General features: G+C 44.4%; 1 protein-coding gene across 1 annotated transcript; it reads left to right on the plus strand.

The window, feature by feature from the left end:
- Positions 1–540: 540 nt before the first annotated feature.
- On the plus strand, positions 541–1,832 carry LOC120840251. Its single transcript, XM_040210663.2, has one exon. It carries the CDS (start codon positions 545–547, stop codon positions 1,442–1,444), a length of 900 nt encoding a protein of 299 aa, XP_040066597.1. The 5' UTR covers positions 541–544; the 3' UTR covers positions 1,445–1,832.
- The last annotated feature ends 15,633 nt before the right edge of the window (positions 1,833–17,465 follow it).

Here is a 17,465-nt window from a genome sequence, read left to right on the forward strand (position 1 = left end):
GCAGCCACTTGGCTATTTTTTTGCTCATGGGGGAACACCTGCCAACATTTTGCGTGACCTTCTTTTCCAGTGCCACAATTTGCTTGTGAAAGCCGGCCTGGAGCCAGTAGCTGTCGTATGTGACCAAGGCAATCAAAATGTTGCTCTTTTTAATGGCCTTGTTACCCCTGAGAAGCCCTACGTAACTGTGAATGAGAAGCCACTTTTTTTCTATTTGATGTTCCACATCTGCTGAAGTGCTTACGAAATATGTTCTTCAAGTACAATTTTCAAGTTGGGGACCACACGTTGAGAAGCTCTTTCCTCAGGGAAGCTTACGAAAAAGACAAACAGCTTGAAATCCGATCCATGCCAAGGCTCAGTGAGAAGCATTTTAATTTGATTTTTGCCTCCAAAATGTCAGTGAAACTAGCAGCGCAAATATTCAGTAATGACTGTGCTGCTGCAATGTTTTCCATGGTAACTTTCCAGCAACTGCCAGTTGAAGCTATCCACACGGCCCGGTTTATTGAAAAAATGGATCGTCTTTGCATATGTGTCTGCAATGCACGAAGGCTCTGTTCACAAGGAGTTTCTGAAAGAATGCCTTCATATGTTCGAAAGCCTTACCGTTCTTGGGTGCCCACGGCAGCCTGCTTGCATTCGCGGATTCTCCTTGACCATTCGGTCGATTATGCTGATTTGTGAGCACCTGACATCTGAGTATGGTTTCAGATACTTCCTGACTCGCCATCTCAACCAAGATGCACTCGAAAACACATTCTCCGTAATAAGGTCAAAGTCTGGTGCGAACGCCAATTCCTCTTGCCGGCAGTTTCAGGCAGCCTTTAGACATCTCCTAGTTAGCAACTTGTTTAAACTGTCTGACAAGAGCAACTGCGAAGAGGACATGGCAACTCTTTTAGCGGCTCTTCCGGTTGGTTTCTCAGCTCCCTCAGCTTCACATAGTCTAGGAAGCTCACTTCCACGATGTGCAGCTGACCTCACATCCTCTAGTTATCCCACTTCATTATCACTTAACAACATGGTTTACTTTGCTGGATGGCTTGTAACAATGTTTATCAAATATCACACATGTCAAAACGTGACTCAGCAATGTGAATTGCAAATCAAGAATGCCACTTTTTCTGATGACAGTCAAGTGTTGTTGTATTTGAGTGTGATAGGAACGGCTGAAGGAGACTTTGGAAGCCTCTCGGTCCCCTCACCTTGCTTTGTTTCTTTCGTTCAAGCTTGTGAGAAGGTTTTTGTGGCGTCAATTGACAGTCTTGTTTTGAAAGAAGGCGTTGGGAAGGCGTTGTGCATCACTCTTCGTGAGAAGGTCGAAAAGCTGCTGACACTCTGCAGTGAGGATGTCTATGGTGATTTATTTGCTTTGTTTACAAGGGTGAGGCTTCATTGGTTCGCCCGTAAAAAAATACTGAGTTCCTTGATGCAGCTGTGAGACGCAAAACCCAGCAACGAGTCCAGAGGCTGTGCAGATGAGACATCACTTGCGTTATGCCCACAGGAAGTCCCTTTAGTTTGTCTTACGTGTTGCATTCAACGATCACGCTGGCATACCGGATTGTGCGAGTACATACCTTTAAATTATCACACGCTTTGCCGAAACTGTCTACTGCGATGACCAAATGAATCTATCATACTTTAAATAAAGTATAAAAGTTTGTTTCGCATGCTCAGACAGTGCAATCAACGTATAGGTTCAGCTAGATGAACTTGAATTTTCAATGAATCAATATCAAAATTTCAGTGTCACAGCATGCAAAACTAATTTTTTCGTTCTAAGTAAAATATGTTAGATTCATTCGACCCTCGCTGTATAGTGCTAGATGACGTCGCTCACTGAATGATGGGACAGGGTCTACCAAATCACTTATTCCAAATTTCCCAATTTTCCCAAGGTTTTCCTCTCTATTTCGATAAAATGTTGACCGTTACTTCGGTTCAGGGAGTGCCTAGTGGCCTGCGCTGCCTAATGACATGTCGGGCAACGTTATTCAGTGCAGCGGCACCACCGTGAAATCCTTGTGCAATCATCGGGCTTCGTTGCACGCTGCCGTTCCACTTTCGCGTATCATTTTTACTGATTAGGCACTTTTTTACGGTTCCCTTTATATTACCCTGTTCTTTAAATATCATCCGCCTTACTTAAATATTTTAAGTTTTCCAGGTTGGTAGACACCCTACACACCCTGTGCATTATTGAGGAGTGTGTGAGAAGAAGCGTTGACCTCGATGTTTTCTTGTGCAGTGTGACGACTTGAGACATAAACCTGGATTAATGTTTGGTTGTGTGAGGTATACAAAAGTATATCAAACTGCGATGAAACGTAACTCAGTGAATCAGCATGGTGCTAACAATTTGCCACAAAGCGAATTATTATCTTTTTTCTAATGCTTTCTTTCCTGTCATTTTGTGGCAGTTTCCTGCGTACTAATCCTCACATAAATAGCCAAGCTGTGGAGCACAATATGTGTGTGACGAGCGCATGTGCTATAACGAAACGTCTCAATTTTCAATCTCTTGAAGCATTAATTCATGCGGACATTTCAATGCAAAAGACGTGCATAGCCCCGCACCTCCGCCTGTGATTGATATACTTAAATCTAGTTACGAGCTCTCAATGTGAACAGTACAAGATAAATGCGTAAACGTGCCTCCCGTTGAGAGTATTAAGTGCTTGCATAGGGTTGTCCCGACCTTATTTCACTTCGTTTTTAATGCCATATCTATCTTCAAGTGTTCAGTGGTGGTGTTGTACGTTTGTATATAATAAACTGTGTAAACCAAGCTTGTGCCTTTTTGTCTTTCTTGGCGAACAAGCCGGTATTACAATAATAAGTACGCCTTCATAGGCGTGCTGTAACACACTGCTTAGTTGAAGATAGTAACTTATTGGTGGTTCCCAGAACTGATAAAAAACTGGTTCTTTTGGAAGAGGGATTACATGGGAGTGACTGATACAAACAAGGCTATTATGCGTGAAGCAAGGTTGGGAGGACGGTAGCAGGCATGTAGAACATCTGAAAAACTTTAAATTTCGCGCCACCGGCGAAAATCATTTAAATTTCGCGCCGAAAACAATCGTGACGTCAAAATCTTGAGGAAAATGCGTCATATCGTGTTTCTTTGTTCCTTTTTAATAAAGCGTCACTTCCTGTACGTCACGGGCGAGCATGACTAATGACAATGCCGCGCAACTAACAGATGGCGCTGCGCCCCATGAGCCGCCATTTTTTGCGCCTATGGGCTTCTATGGAAGCTTCGCTACCATCTATACATATACCTTGTATAAACCTTGCAGTCATTATTTGCTTCCATTCTAACTTGCTAACCCCAGAGGCCATGTATACGAACCAGACGACTGCGGTGTGCTCAAGCATAGGGCGGACCAGTGTTTTGTAGGCTGATAATATCATCTCAGTTGATCTCCTTTTTAAAGTTTTTGTTTATAAAATTAAGCTTTATTTCCTGCTCTCTGGGTTATGAGTCGATGTGTAATTCTCAACTGAGATCATGGCTTATATGAAAGCTAAGTCACTTGACTCTGTGACTTTCGCGAGGGGTTTATGTGAGAGGAAAACGATTCGGGTTGCTGTTTACTAGTTGTGCTCATAGATACAGTTATATCTAAATTTAATATCATCTACCAGTCGTGACGCCAATGTACAATGCGTTGAAGTGCATTGTTGAGGTCGATTTGATCCTGCTCGTTTTTAATTTATGAGTAGAGTATACAATCATCAGCAAATAGGCGGGTTCTTACAGTAACGTTTTGAGTTATATCATTCATGTGAATGAAACATAGGAAAGGTACCAGTACCGATCCTTGAGGAACACCAGATTAATACCCTAGCAGCACGCGTCCCCGGCTCATAAGCTCGTGCCAGGCTTGAGCCAAGTTAGCTCTAGGTCACGCCAGTCTGGCCCAAACGTGGGCCGAGGCAGTGTGCTACTTTGCTAGAGACTGAAATGACGAAATTAAACAATGAAAATGAGGGCGGCTACAGAAAACCGCGTGCGCCGCCCCCTTCGGAGATGTCGTTTTTTTCCTTGTTCTGTTGTCGAAAAAAAAAGACGCTTCATCGACTGTCTCTTTCGGTTTGAAGCCGATGGACTCCGTCTCATTTTAGTGATTGGTGCCTTTTTGTATCATGAACAAGGCTCGCTTGTGTTTCTTGGGGTTTGTGACAGGAAAAAAAGAATGTTTTACGAGTATCTGCCACTGGCAAAATGTAATTCGAAATTGATTATGCTACCGCGTCGTCGACAGCACAGTGGTGAGGCCAACGAGGCTGTGGCGCAACGCCTGTCTCCTGCTGGATCATGTTCATTTTACCTCTTAACCGGTATGCATACAAGGCTGTGTTGGTGTCGTGTAGTTACCGCGTCGATTTTGGATATTCCAACGAAACACTCAGCTTCGCTGGTGTTTCACTGGGATATTTACAGCTGTAGCATACAATGCTGGGATACTTCTAGAGGTAGCACAAAATATATTGTTCTACCCTTAGTCTTGGTAGTGCAAGTATACATACTACGAAGTGTTGACGTCAGGGCACATCGAAATTGCCGTGGACCCTGTATTTGGGTTCACGATAGTGCTAACTTTTGCGGATGAGTTACCGGCCATCCGGCGTCACGACCACTGTACGTGTAATTTCTCTCCGTAGTTAGTGCCCTGTTCAATGAGTGATTTAGCCGTAAGCGAAGAGTATATTAATAGTAATTTGTCGTCAGACTAGTGTTCTTTCGTTATACTACTAATAGAAACAGTAATATTACGTATGTTTGCTTGACATATGGGAATCCGAAAGCGTGCATGACCTGTGCGCAGTTTTGTATGAATAAGGAGTCCGCCACCACGTCTGGGACGTGCCCGAATAAATTTATGACGTGCTACGGGTGCTGCTTTTACCGTCCATTCAAACATTCGGTTCAATTCAGCAAATTAGTTGCTGCAAAAAATAGTATTTAATATAAATTCGTTGCAGTGTGTGATGTTATGGGTTCAGGTCAAACCGCCGAAGGAGGTATTTGGTCACACCGTGAGCTTTGAGCAAGATATGTATATATATATATATATATATATATATATATATATATATATATATATATATATATATATATATATATATATAAACATTCCAGTTATACACAAATGTACAAGTCAGAAGCTGTCTCACTTTCAGTCCGTCGTGGTGTGGTTGAAGGTCTTGGTGCTGTCTGGTTTCCAGCAGAGCTTGGTTGTTGATGAGTGATGTTCCTTGTGTTCCTTGGTGATGGTCTGGAATGCTCTGTTCCGGGACACCGCCCAAGTCCTTCCCAGTGATGTTCCTTGGGTGTTCCCTGAGGCTGGTCTGAGATGTTCTGCTCAGGGACACCGCCGAAGTCGTTAATCGTTCCCACCAGCGGCTACTTAGGGTCGCTGCCGAATGCCTCGTTCATGCCGGATGTTGACGCCTTGGTTTGCACACCGCCAAGCTGATGCTTCACCCGACAGTAGCACCCTCGGTACGTCGCCGGGTGTGCTTCCACCTGGTCGGGTTACCGCCGAACAAGAACATCTCTTCTTCCACTTTTTAGCCTACTTCTCCTTGGACCTACTTCCTCGACATTTTTCTCTTCTGCTCCAAATTTCTCTTTTGTAGCACGACACAGTGGAATTTCGCGAGCACCTATAATCGCGGCGCAAGCTTGCTTGATGTCCCAACATTTTAGGGCATTCAAAGTAATCTACACCTATCTAGTAATATGTTTCTCTCCATTTTCTAGATGCTTTCAGCACACCACAGATATTGAGAATTTGTATGATGGGAGAAGTTCTAGATGGCACAGTATTTTCAGACGGTGAATGTTGCATGGAAACTGTCCTTGAACATGATGGTCCCTGCTCAAGGTTTTAGCTTGAACTAGTCACTCATGAACTGATTGTAAGGGCGCAAAGGAACTGGTAAATAATACGCACAAGGAAAAAAACACAGATGCAGGAAAATGAACACGTAAAATGACAGGTATCTAAAAATATAATTTAGTGTGTGTGTCGTTTTTACTCGCAGTCTCAAGGTTTTTTGTCATGCTATCTACTCAAATTTTTTTACGAGAGTGTTCTAATTAATTATGCAGGTTACATCAGTGATGCCCCGTGTGTCAATCTATTCCAAGTCTCGGACCGGTGTCGTGCATAGGACCTTGATCTTGGTGCGTCATATTGCCCGAAGACTTCTACACCCTCCCCCCCCCCCCCCCCCCCCCCTCCCATTCTGGTTATTTCAGCTCCCAGATATCTGCAGTTGTCCGAGAGTGTCAGGTTTGCACTTCCTGCTGCTTGACGAGTTTACAAAAAATGCCGGCACTTTGACAGACAGCCGTGGTGTGGCACTCGTGACAGCAGCAGCCAGTAGAGCTACCGTCTGTTATGTCCGAAATAAATGAGAGTATACCCATTCTGGATGTTATTTTATTAAAAGATGGTCGTTACTTTTTCTGCTTTGCTTGCAAATAGCTTGACGCTTTAAGGTTCAAATTTCACGGGAGGGTTTTTTGGCTTAACTCCCATGACACAGTGAAACACCAAAGTTCACAAAATGTGTGCACTTTGAGGTTAATAGATTGAAGAGACCAATGGCCGAACAGGATTTGAAGCTCGAGACGGCCCAGGAATGAAGACTACTAATTGGAGCTCGAATATCTGGGCGATGACTGAAACCTTCTGTCTTTTTGTCACACTGGCTGGGCAATCACTCAGCTTAAAATAACTGTAAGACAAGAATTATTGACTTACAGCGTACATCACTTAACATGATTATGTGTGCATCCCATAGGGAGTAGTGAACATGCTATACCAACAGTGAATTGAGCTTGACACAGCTCTTACTAGCAAACCTAAAAATACTGTAATTAGTTTCCATAAAACAGGAGGTGAAAGGTGATTCGAATGCTTGTTAATAATATAGCAGTGTCGTGAATAGATAATGCGCAAAGAAAACAATGCTTTCGTGTACAGTTTCTAAGAGGCGTAATGGCTATAGTTTGTGAATAAGGTGCTAGCTTTGCGAAGCGGTTACAGATACCGCGGAGGATGCATGCTTTTTTATAGAACAACAGAACCACACTGCTCGTACAACATACAAAAGACACAGTGTTTGCTGCAGTATATGCGGAGACGCGTCAAGCATGTTCGAAGCTTTGGTCATACTTGGAACATGTCTGCAGAGAGTATGGCCAATGTGATGTCATGCAAGGAAGCATCTCGGGCAGACTGTCCTTTAGGTGATGCTGTTATCTGTGTCCCTGAATTGAACCTGGTAAGAAAATATAGTAAAGAGGACAGTTGAGCTAGATGCTACGATGTCATCTTATTCAAGACAGATCTTTTTTCAAAATACATGAGTTGGGAGTCAGTGCAATGTGTTCTGTTATCTTCCTCACTGCTTGTGCCCAGTTGTTCATATAGAGAAGAACAGTAAACCGCGCCGGCGGCGATCACACGTTTTTCTACGCCGCCTTCATATCACTTCAGGTGCTCATGAACCTCAAAAAACAAGGAGATGATGCTCATAACCTTTGCTCGCCCTTGAAAGAGAGCTTGCGCAAATGCGATATTTAGCAAGCTCACCCTCCCGCGCTAGCGAATATACAAGATAGTACATTAGTAATAGTTGTGTTTTCTCAGTTAACTGAAAGGCAGCAGACTGTCCCAGCAAGTGCAGCGCGATCGCAGGCGTATACTCCGTTCTTTTTTTTTTTTTTTTTTTCTAGTGTATGTGGAGAATGTGTCAGCCTCTGGTCGTACGATTTTGGGAAAGCAAGATTGGATTATATTTAGGCGCTTCGCCACATTATTCTGGCGAAGTCGTGATCCGGGAAACTGTAAACACGGTCCCGATAGTCGCTGAGTTCTTGATTTAGTTTTGTGAAGTAGCTTTTTTAGGCAAGGTTGTGTCACAACAACAATACACTTCGGTCCACAATTCTGCAAAAGTGTTTTTGCTGCTTTCTATGGGGCGTTCGTCATGCTTCGAACCATCTGATGCAGAGACTCGGACCTTCGGAACGACCTTCACGATAGATTCAGCCCCGCATGTAAGTTTTTATTTACATGGCACTCTGTGTTTAGGTACAATTTTTACGTAAAAAGGAGCGTTTTGTTGGACGTTTAGTTTAAAATAGTTGCGACGCGACGGTCAAGCTCGCAAAAGGATGGCTGCCGTTGCTCAGCTAAAAATCAGGAAATTTTTTCGAGTTGCCGGAGAAACATACACTCGGTGAAAGAGTTGGCACCACTTAGGTACGGCTGGGAAAGCGTAGGCACGGCAGGGAGAGAGTGTAATTCCTTCCGCTATCCAAGAGTTGGTCCTTGACGTTCCTAAAATTAGTGGCAGACACCAATCTCGCCATGTCGCAGGCTATAAAAGAGGGCGGTTTCGCGACGAGCGTCGTTGCTTCGAAACGTTGTTCTTATCCCTATGCCACTTGCGCTCCCCTCGAAAGTTGTACATAGCCATTTTGAGACTTTGGCCGTCGGTTGAATATCGCAGGCAATCCTCGATAGAAACACTTTTAGTTACGGCAGCTCCACAAATGCAATGCCCGGGGATATTTCATTATTTATTGGCAGACAATGGGCGTGTTAGCTGACGAAAATGCCGATGAACGTATCATGAAGCCGGGAGCGGGAGCATCACATGCCCGGCCGTTCTAAAGCTACTAGGGTTATAATATTGCCAAGGTAATATGCATTTGCAATGCACGTCGCATCTTAGTATACATAAATTAAGAAGATGCGAAAGAACATCGGCAGATGTGAGGGCTGCGCGTCAGTTGAACATAGGCAGTTTTCAAGTGCTGCCAATATGTCACTTACTTACATAGGAACCCCTCGTACCAATTTATTTTTAACTGCTTTATTTTTTATTGCCTTCTCCGGGGGAAATAAAATTCCCGAAAGGAGAGTCGTTCCGGTAGAGTCTTAGCCCTCTATTTATGTACCACAAACCAGTGCTAGCTTAAAACAAAGAACGGGCACCCTAGCCGTTTTCTCCAAACAAATGTGGCCGTATCTCAGTAGGATACAGTTTGAGGTTTCCGAACGCCCTACTCGAAGGCAGGGGAGCTCTGTTTCGAGATTTCAATGATCCTTGCAAATCCGAACGGAGTGCCTTCGCGTTCGGACACGACGAGGTGCTTGGCTACGCAAAGATCCGGATACATTTGTCGTTAGATTTGCGAGTCGATCGTTAATCAAGACTAAAAGAGGACCAAAATCTGCGCGAGAGAAAAAAAAGAAACTGTGGAGGGCGTGACTGTTTAACGCTTACGTTGGGGAAGGGCATCCAACCATGGACAAGTCAAACTGAGGAACTTTGGGGTCGTCGACAGAGGCTCTTCGAAGGACCAAGTTCTGAGCTTTACCTTTTTTTATGCGCGAAATCCAGAAGGGAAGTATCAGTTTCTTACTTTAAAAAAATAAGAATAAATACCGGGGATAATGAGGACTTACATCGCTTGTTCATAAATGTAGGTTTATTCTGTTTTGTTACTTAATGTTTTATCAGCCAAATTAAAGAGCTCAAAGTCACATGTATAATATATAAGCCTATAAGGCCCATTAGAAATGAATATAAAAGGGAAACACTCGACGGGACTCGAAACAACTACCAAGCAATTGTTAGTCAGTAACCTTCGTTGAAAACAATGCATTAAAATAAACTTAGACATCCAAAATCTCATTTGCGAGTTTTACGTGCCAACCCAACAATGGACATCTGGCACTTCGCAGCGGAGGACTAACCATTAATTTCTGCCACCTGGGGATCTCTTTACGTGAAACCGAAAGCTCGGTTGAGGCCCGACGCGCAAAAATAAATTCTAACTGGTAGTAGGTTTATCGCCTTTCCTTCTCTTCCCCCTTCAATTTTCATCTCACTTCTTTACGTCCTTCTTGCGTGTTAAGCGTCTAAGCTGTCTACCACTCCCTAAACGCGAAGAGCAGGGATTAGTCACTCTGGAAGGAAATGAGTAGCGAAAGTGACTGATGCTATCTCTCGGTTCGGATCCGTGGATTAATTTTCAGGTTATTTTGTGACGGGCTCACGATTTTCAGTTCGGGAAGGACCATGTACTCCTTTCATTCCTCAGCTGACAGTACAGTGGACGTTAAGTGGTCGTCGGACCGGTACTTTATCTATCTTTAGCCAAGTGATTATGCGTTCGTCCATACACAGACGCAGGGGGCCGGGTCAGGCGATGAAAGGGAGACCTTTGATTGCTCCGCCGAGCGCGTAACTCTCATTGCACTCCAGGTCAAAGGTCAACAGATATATTTTAGGGCCTAGACCGTTGGGCTGCTAGGTGGGAATTATTGCTTTTTCATTATACACAAAGCGAAATTTTTTGAACCACTTGAACCTTCGCCGTGTATGTTCAAGAGCGCAGATATGTGAACAACAAATGACGTGGACTCCCATGTAGTGATGCAAAACTATCGATAGTGCTATCGATACTAACTATAGTAGAAGCTAAATTTAACTATTGATGGTATATTGTCGTAAAACTCTAAATACTAATAACAAGAGTATACAATGGGTACTATTATCGACAGTATGCTATCAATAGACTATTGTAAAACTATCGATGGTCGACCTTTGTAAAACTCTAATAGCATACATAATTTTCATGTGGCGTCACATCCCCTATTCCCGCCCACTGCCCGCCATCACCAGGTGCTGAGAAGAAGACGCGGACGCATTCCCCGCTCGTGTGCTGCTCGACTACGCAGTCGCTATGGGGTGTGTATAGTGCATATGCTACAGCGTTCGCATGCACGACACACCACGAAGTTTCCTTTTGAAAGGCATTTTCAGTACACTGAACTTTTAAACTCAAAAGATTTATAACATGCAGTATGCAAGCGGAAGAGTCTCGTAAAGGGCGGGTGTTGTTTACCGCGTCTTTAGCCCAACGCTGGGTGGGCACCCAGTCGTTTTTTTTATAGTCCTTGGGAGTCGAAAGTTGGCCTGTTTGTTAAAAGGTGTGCATGCCTGAGCTGTACGAACTAGCGCCCCCGCCGAAACACTGTCAACAGAAGTGAGCTACGAACACCACAGACTTAGATAAGAAAGCTCAGCGAAAAAGATAGAAAAAAAGAGAGCAGCAGCAGATCTGCGTACTCTAGTAGGAGGTTTGCCAGTCCTTCCAGCATGACACTAGCAGACACTGTATAGCTGCCTTGGCTGCTGGGGAAAAAGGCAGAGTACGAACTATGTTGGCAACGTGCCAGCTGAATAAATATGACATCACACACAAAAAACACCATTCACACTGCTGGACTTCCAACTGTTTTATGCTCCTCTTTTTCTTTTTCTCTTTTCGAGTAAATAAGTTTTTCAGAATCTTTTTCTTTTATTCTTTAGATCCTTGTTTTCCTTTAAGCCACATTTTAATTCTTGCTTTTTGGGATGAGGCGGTTTTACCCTTGTGGTGGAGTGAAACTAAAGGGGCACTGACATTCCTCCCCATCGTCCCTGATGGCTATAACATCCAGTAATTCGCGTGCGAGTTGGTTTCTGTTTCGCCCAACAATGTCAACTTCGTCTAGTCTTACTTCACGCTGGTATGTACTATCGCGGACAATATGAGCTGAAAAAGCGCTCCGGCCGGCGGACGGTACTACCTGCGCCGCCTGTCGCCTTGCTCCGCACACATGGCGCACCCTGAATCCGGGATATTTTCTCACTTGCGCTCGCTGGGCCACAACGCTCTTCCGGCTGTCTGCAAGCGAGAGGGTGGGCGCGACAACTGTGGGCGCGACAACTGTGGGCGCGACAGCGGGCATGCGACCAGGGCGCCCCTAGTGGCAAACGGGTCCGTTGCATCGGGCATCTTCTTCCAGTCGCTGCGTTGGTTGTGCGTTGTAGTGGGTTAGGGCTGTAATTTCTGAGATGGCTATTCTGCACCAAGAAAGCCGCAACAATTGCTGCGTGGTCGGCAAGATCGCGCACGGCACGAAGTATACATCGTTCCTTCGAAGCCGTACGAGGCGGAGTACTGCGCGACCTGGGTACGACTTGTGCGTCCATACAGGTTAGTGCATGGTGTTTCTTAACTTCCAGTTCGCGCTTTGTTTAAGCTGCTGACGAATATTACAATTAACATATTTTTCTCTTCTAGCGACGATGGAACAGCATCGACACCGACGGCAAACTCTAAAGTATGCTGCAAATACTTCACCGAAATCGAGAAGCGGAATGCGGTCGCCCTCCTAAGCCTACCGTTGGATGTTTCCAACAGCCTATAGGAAGAGAGTAAAAAGAATCGCGGAACGGCGCGAAAAAAAAATCGCCCAGTTATTGTCAAGCTGACTCAGAAATAAATGTAATAATTACCGCAGTCCACTCAACGCCAACAAACCTTTTTGCGGGCGCGCTTAATTTTGTTTGCAGAGTATGGCGCTCCGTGACATCCACTTGTCCGTCGAAACGGACCTCCTTCACGTCGCACACGCGGCCAGATTCATGAAACAGTTTTCTCTTCGTCATACTGGCACCACCGAAGAAGCTTTCTGGATTCGTAACTGCCTTAAACCCCGTCGTAATCACCCCGGGAACACTGTCCGCTGTGCTGCTAATCGCCACTGCTTCCCCCCGATGATTCTGCACCGGCTACCGAAGAAGCTTTCTGGATTCTTAGTCGCCCACTGTCCTCTGTGCTGTTCGTTGCTATTACTTCGCGATGATTCTGAGCCGGCGGCACCGGCTTCCGAAGGAATTTTCCGAACTCGTAACTACCTTAAATTCCGTCGTAATCATTACGGGGACACTGTCCGCCTTGCTGTTCGTCGCCATTGCTGCCCGATGCTCCTGCGGCGGCTACCGCCAGGTCCCGGCGAACAATAGGCGACCGCCGCGACACGGCCGGCTTGCGAGAACAAAAGATTATACTTGTCGTTCCCCTTTTGGGATTGATTTACTTTACTGTATCGCGTAAAATCCCGTAGAAAAAACGCTGACTCGGGAAGAAAAAATATTGAAGTGTCCTAAATTTCAACTGCGATTACCGTTTTTGAAAGTCATATCAAAATACGCTGCAGGTTGTTTTTGTTTGATTATAGGTGCATGCACAAACGGGGACATCGTAAAATAGAGGCCAAAATCTGTATGCCGGATTTAGTCCGGCTCCAATGTATTTATTATTTTTTTCCCTTTCACTGATCACATATGTTCAAAAAACGGTAAGCATACAAGTTACTGAGAAGGTTTTGTAACCTTGATTAGTATGAAAAGGTATAAAAATATTATTTCTTCATTACTGGGCTCACATGTTTGTTTCAAGCAAAACAAGTTGCTGACGAGACACCAGTTTTTTGTTTACGAATTTTTAGCCTTAATAAGGTGGGAAAAACAGTCATATGTTTGTCAAGAGAAGGAGATTGAAACTTAATCAAAAAAATATTTGCAGAGGACATTGTCAGACATAAAAGATTAATAGTCGACGTGGAAGTTTAACTGCACTATACAAGAAGATCGGGATGAAGGAGGCACCCCTCAAAAGTATGCGTGGTTAACGGCGTCAAACAGGGTGCCACAACCGTAAGATCAAGCTTTGTTCCAATCGGCAGAAGTCCAGTTCAGGGGTCCCAAAATGCAGTAAAACTTGCAAAATAATTTAATACCGCGTCATTCTCCCTTGACTCCGGACCACGACTCTCATCCTGTCTGGTGGGAAATCATAGAGCGCGGCCACGAAGTCTGGCTCAGCCCCGAAGCCACTCCCACTCACCTCCCATTGCTTTCCACAGTTTGTAGGCAGTGGCGCGGTGGAGGGGACGCCGTGACATAGCTACCTTGATGCGCCTCCAAATGTTTTCGATGATATTCATATCGGCTCCTTTTAGGGGCCAAGGCAGCTTCGTCAGGCAGCGCTCCTCGAGGAGCTACGAGCGTGACAGCGCATTTTCCACTTCGGCGATTTCTTGAATTAAACTGAAATTCATGGTAGCTGAAGACGTGAACACTGGGCTAGCAGACGGCCGGAGGAGCGCAGTGGCGCAGTGAGCGCAAGTGATAATTTATCTCGGCCTCAGCGTCCGCCGTGTTTCGGGAGCGATGCGACAGGCGGCGCAGGTAGTACCGTGCACAGGCCGGAGCGCTGTTTCAGCTCATATTGTCCACGATAGTACGGTAGTGAGCTGCTGGGTGCCCTGCTGCTGTTAAGGTTCGTAAAGAAGCTGCAGGATTTCTTGTTATATTGTTTATACAGCGTTCGGTTTGGCCTATAGAACATTTCGCGCTAGTCATAGTAATCTTATGGATGACCTGTTTTTGACATTGGACATATTTGTTCTTGTGAGCTATTTCACATTGTTTTTCGTCTGCGTTTTGTGACTTGTTGATTTTTCCGCATATGGAATAGTCCTTTTTCGGAGTGGAACACACGACATGCACCCCTTGACGGCCTGTTAAATTCTTTAGCCTGTGGGTAATGCTTTCAAGATGTTGCTCTACGACTATGAGGCTTTCAGACATTTTTTTTTTGTACGTCTCCCGGACCGCGCTTTAACTTCTTCAGACTCGTTTCGCGTATTTCGGTCAGAAGCGCGTTCGGATATCCAGTTTAGTAGCCTTAATATTTGTATGTCTAGACTTCTATGAACCTGATGCGCACATGAATTTTTTCAGGCGGATGTTAGTGCTGTGGTGGCGATTCTCTCTTTGCGTTTTTTGAAAGTTCGGAGTCGAACGGTAGAACTTCTTTGCAGGAACAATCCTCACGTCTCCAACAAATGTCTCCTGCTTTGAAATCTAAGTTAAGATCGAAAAACCTAATTGTTTTACTAACAGGTAGTTCACGGGTGAACGTGAATCCCCATTCATCTTTGTTCAACGCATATCATGGCGTATTCTTGGCATCCATTAATTGGCGCGTCCGCTTCCTTATTACAATGCATCAAGGAATCGTCAACATACCAAAATACGACTTAAATCCGGGGATCTTTTATAACTTGTTGGATGGCGATTCCGCATGCTGCCAGGAATACGTAACTGTGGTAAGAGGACAATCTAGAGTCAATGCTCACCCCGCTCTTCTGAGCAAATTGATGCTCTTGATGGGTTACTACCCTCGCCATAAATACCTTATGGCGACACGTAACACCTTATGACAGTTACTCAGAAAACTAAACCCAGTGTGTTTGCATATGAGTTATAAGGAAACCCGATTGAAAAGGTTAGCAAATACAAATATCTGGGTGTGACTTTTTCTCACGATCTACGGTGGGGAACGCACATAGATAATGTTGTTAAAAAAGCGAACGTCAAATTATGGTACTTAAGACGGTCCTTAAAACTGAGTTCAGTTAACACGAAACTTTTGTCATATAAAACGCTCGTCAGGCCGGTTATGGAATATGCATGCGAAATCTGGGACCCCCACACTAAGCAAGACGTCCTTAAATTAGAAAGAGTGCAGAGGCTCGCTTTGCGCTTTATATTTTCTAAATATCGTCGATTAGATTTGCCAACGGCTTTGTACACGAGAGCCAAATTTTCGCTACTAAATACTAGGTGTAAACAGAAAAAAGTTAAAATTGCTTTACATGATTCTTAATGATTTTCTACAGATAGACAAGACAGCTTACTTAATTCCCGATGCGTCTAGAATTACACGTAACAAACATAGTCGTGCCCTTCACCAGCCCTGCTGCTTAAAAGACTGTTTTAAGTATTCTTATTTTCCCCTAACGATAAGCGAGTGGAACTCTCTCCCAGAACAAGCAGTATCGTGTCAATCGCTGGAATCTTTTTGTTCATATCTTGCATTTGATGACGTGGGCAGCAATCCTTGAAATTGCATGTTTATTTAATTACTTTTCTCTCTTTTTGTCGCGTCATGATTTCCTGCCAGCGTCATTCTTTCATTGTTGTATTGATTTTACATTCTTTCCCAGCGCTGAATGATTCTTCAGTAATATATTTTTAGGACAGGTTTGCAACGAATGCAGTTGTAAAGTTTTTGTTGTGTTCTTATTACTTTTTTCCTTCAGTGTTTATCAAGTTCTTGTTCATGCCCTCCCTATCATAGTCCGATGTAGGGACTGATAGTATTTTGAAATAAAATAAAAAAAAATAAAATAAAAAGACGTCTGGGGACATCCCCGCCTTGTTTTGGAATAACGCTATGCCTTGCTCATCAAGGGACTCCCGATGTATGTTCACGAGGCTTGCATGTGGGATGAAATACTACATGTCTTGGATGTCGGGGGAAAAACCATATATAGAAGACAAACAGTATCACGTGACTCGCATTCTAAAAACATCGGGGTAAATCAGATGCGTTGTCGTCATATACTTTTCTCCCTTCTAGGCTAAGGTCGTATCCCAACAATCTTGAGGCGCCCGACTGCTAGGCGCCTAAATCAAACACTTTAAACAAAGCTATTTCTGGCGCGCAAATATCAATTTATGAAACTCTGCCTGGTACCAAAAAAAAAAAAAAGATTTTTTAGCAAGCAAGTTGACACCTACTGAGCAGACTAGCTGCCAGCTTCGCAGCGTAACTTTTTTCGGACCATGCGTCCGTACCTTGACATATAGTCTGAAGACGTAGCACGCAACGAATACTAACGCGCGACACGAGTTTCAGGAGTAGCAGGCAACAAAGATTGCACATTATAGCTTGGTACCTCCCTTCGGATCTCATAACTTCCGTCGGAACTCTCATGGTGGTTTTTTGCAGGGTTCAAGACAATCAGACACCCACGCTGTTTCTCAAGAATCACTCCTGAGCGCGTCTCGACCACGAAAAACAGAGGTCTACCGCAACTTCAACTTCAGTTGAGAGTGCGCCTTGTCCTGTTTCCCTTCATCTGCGTCCCTGTATTTTTTCGGTGCTTTTTGTTTCCAACGAACCAACCGGCCCAAATCTCCACTTTAATAGGTCTGCCCTATTGAAAAATGCTGTAAAAACATCTTGTGACATCTGGTGAACTTCCATTGACAACCGGTGAACTTCCAGGGACATCCGATGAAAGCTGTTAAAGTTCAGCCGTTTTCATCCGAAACGAGCGTAGTTTACCAGTGTTTGCTGGAATATTTGCCGGCAAACAGATTTCACTGGAACTTCACGGGCAGCGGGTTTCCAGATTTTGCTGGAATGCGACCGACAGCCACTTTCGTTTACCAGACTACCCGGTTTTCTTGGAAATGTTGCCGGAAACGAGTGACTTGTTTCCCCGTTTACCGAATTTCACTGGCAGCCAATTTGAGGAAAGGGGGAAGCCGAGAGAAGCCGAGGACGGGGTGTGTAATTTTGGTGCCTAGAACGTACTATGAACGAGTCCCCACTCACACTCTCTTTCTCGGATTGGGTTCATGGGGAGAATGTGAGGAGGTCGTTTTGCTCTTTTAAAGAAAACCGGTTCCTTTTTCCGTCAACGAGCAGCGGCCGCGAAGAGATGCTCAGT

Source organism: Ixodes scapularis, unplaced genomic scaffold (assembly GCF_016920785.2).
Source record: "Ixodes scapularis isolate PalLabHiFi unplaced genomic scaffold, ASM1692078v2 PGA_scaffold3__209_contigs__length_174095766, whole genome shotgun sequence".
In the NCBI taxonomy this organism is placed as follows: domain Eukaryota; kingdom Metazoa; phylum Arthropoda; class Arachnida; order Ixodida; family Ixodidae; genus Ixodes; species Ixodes scapularis.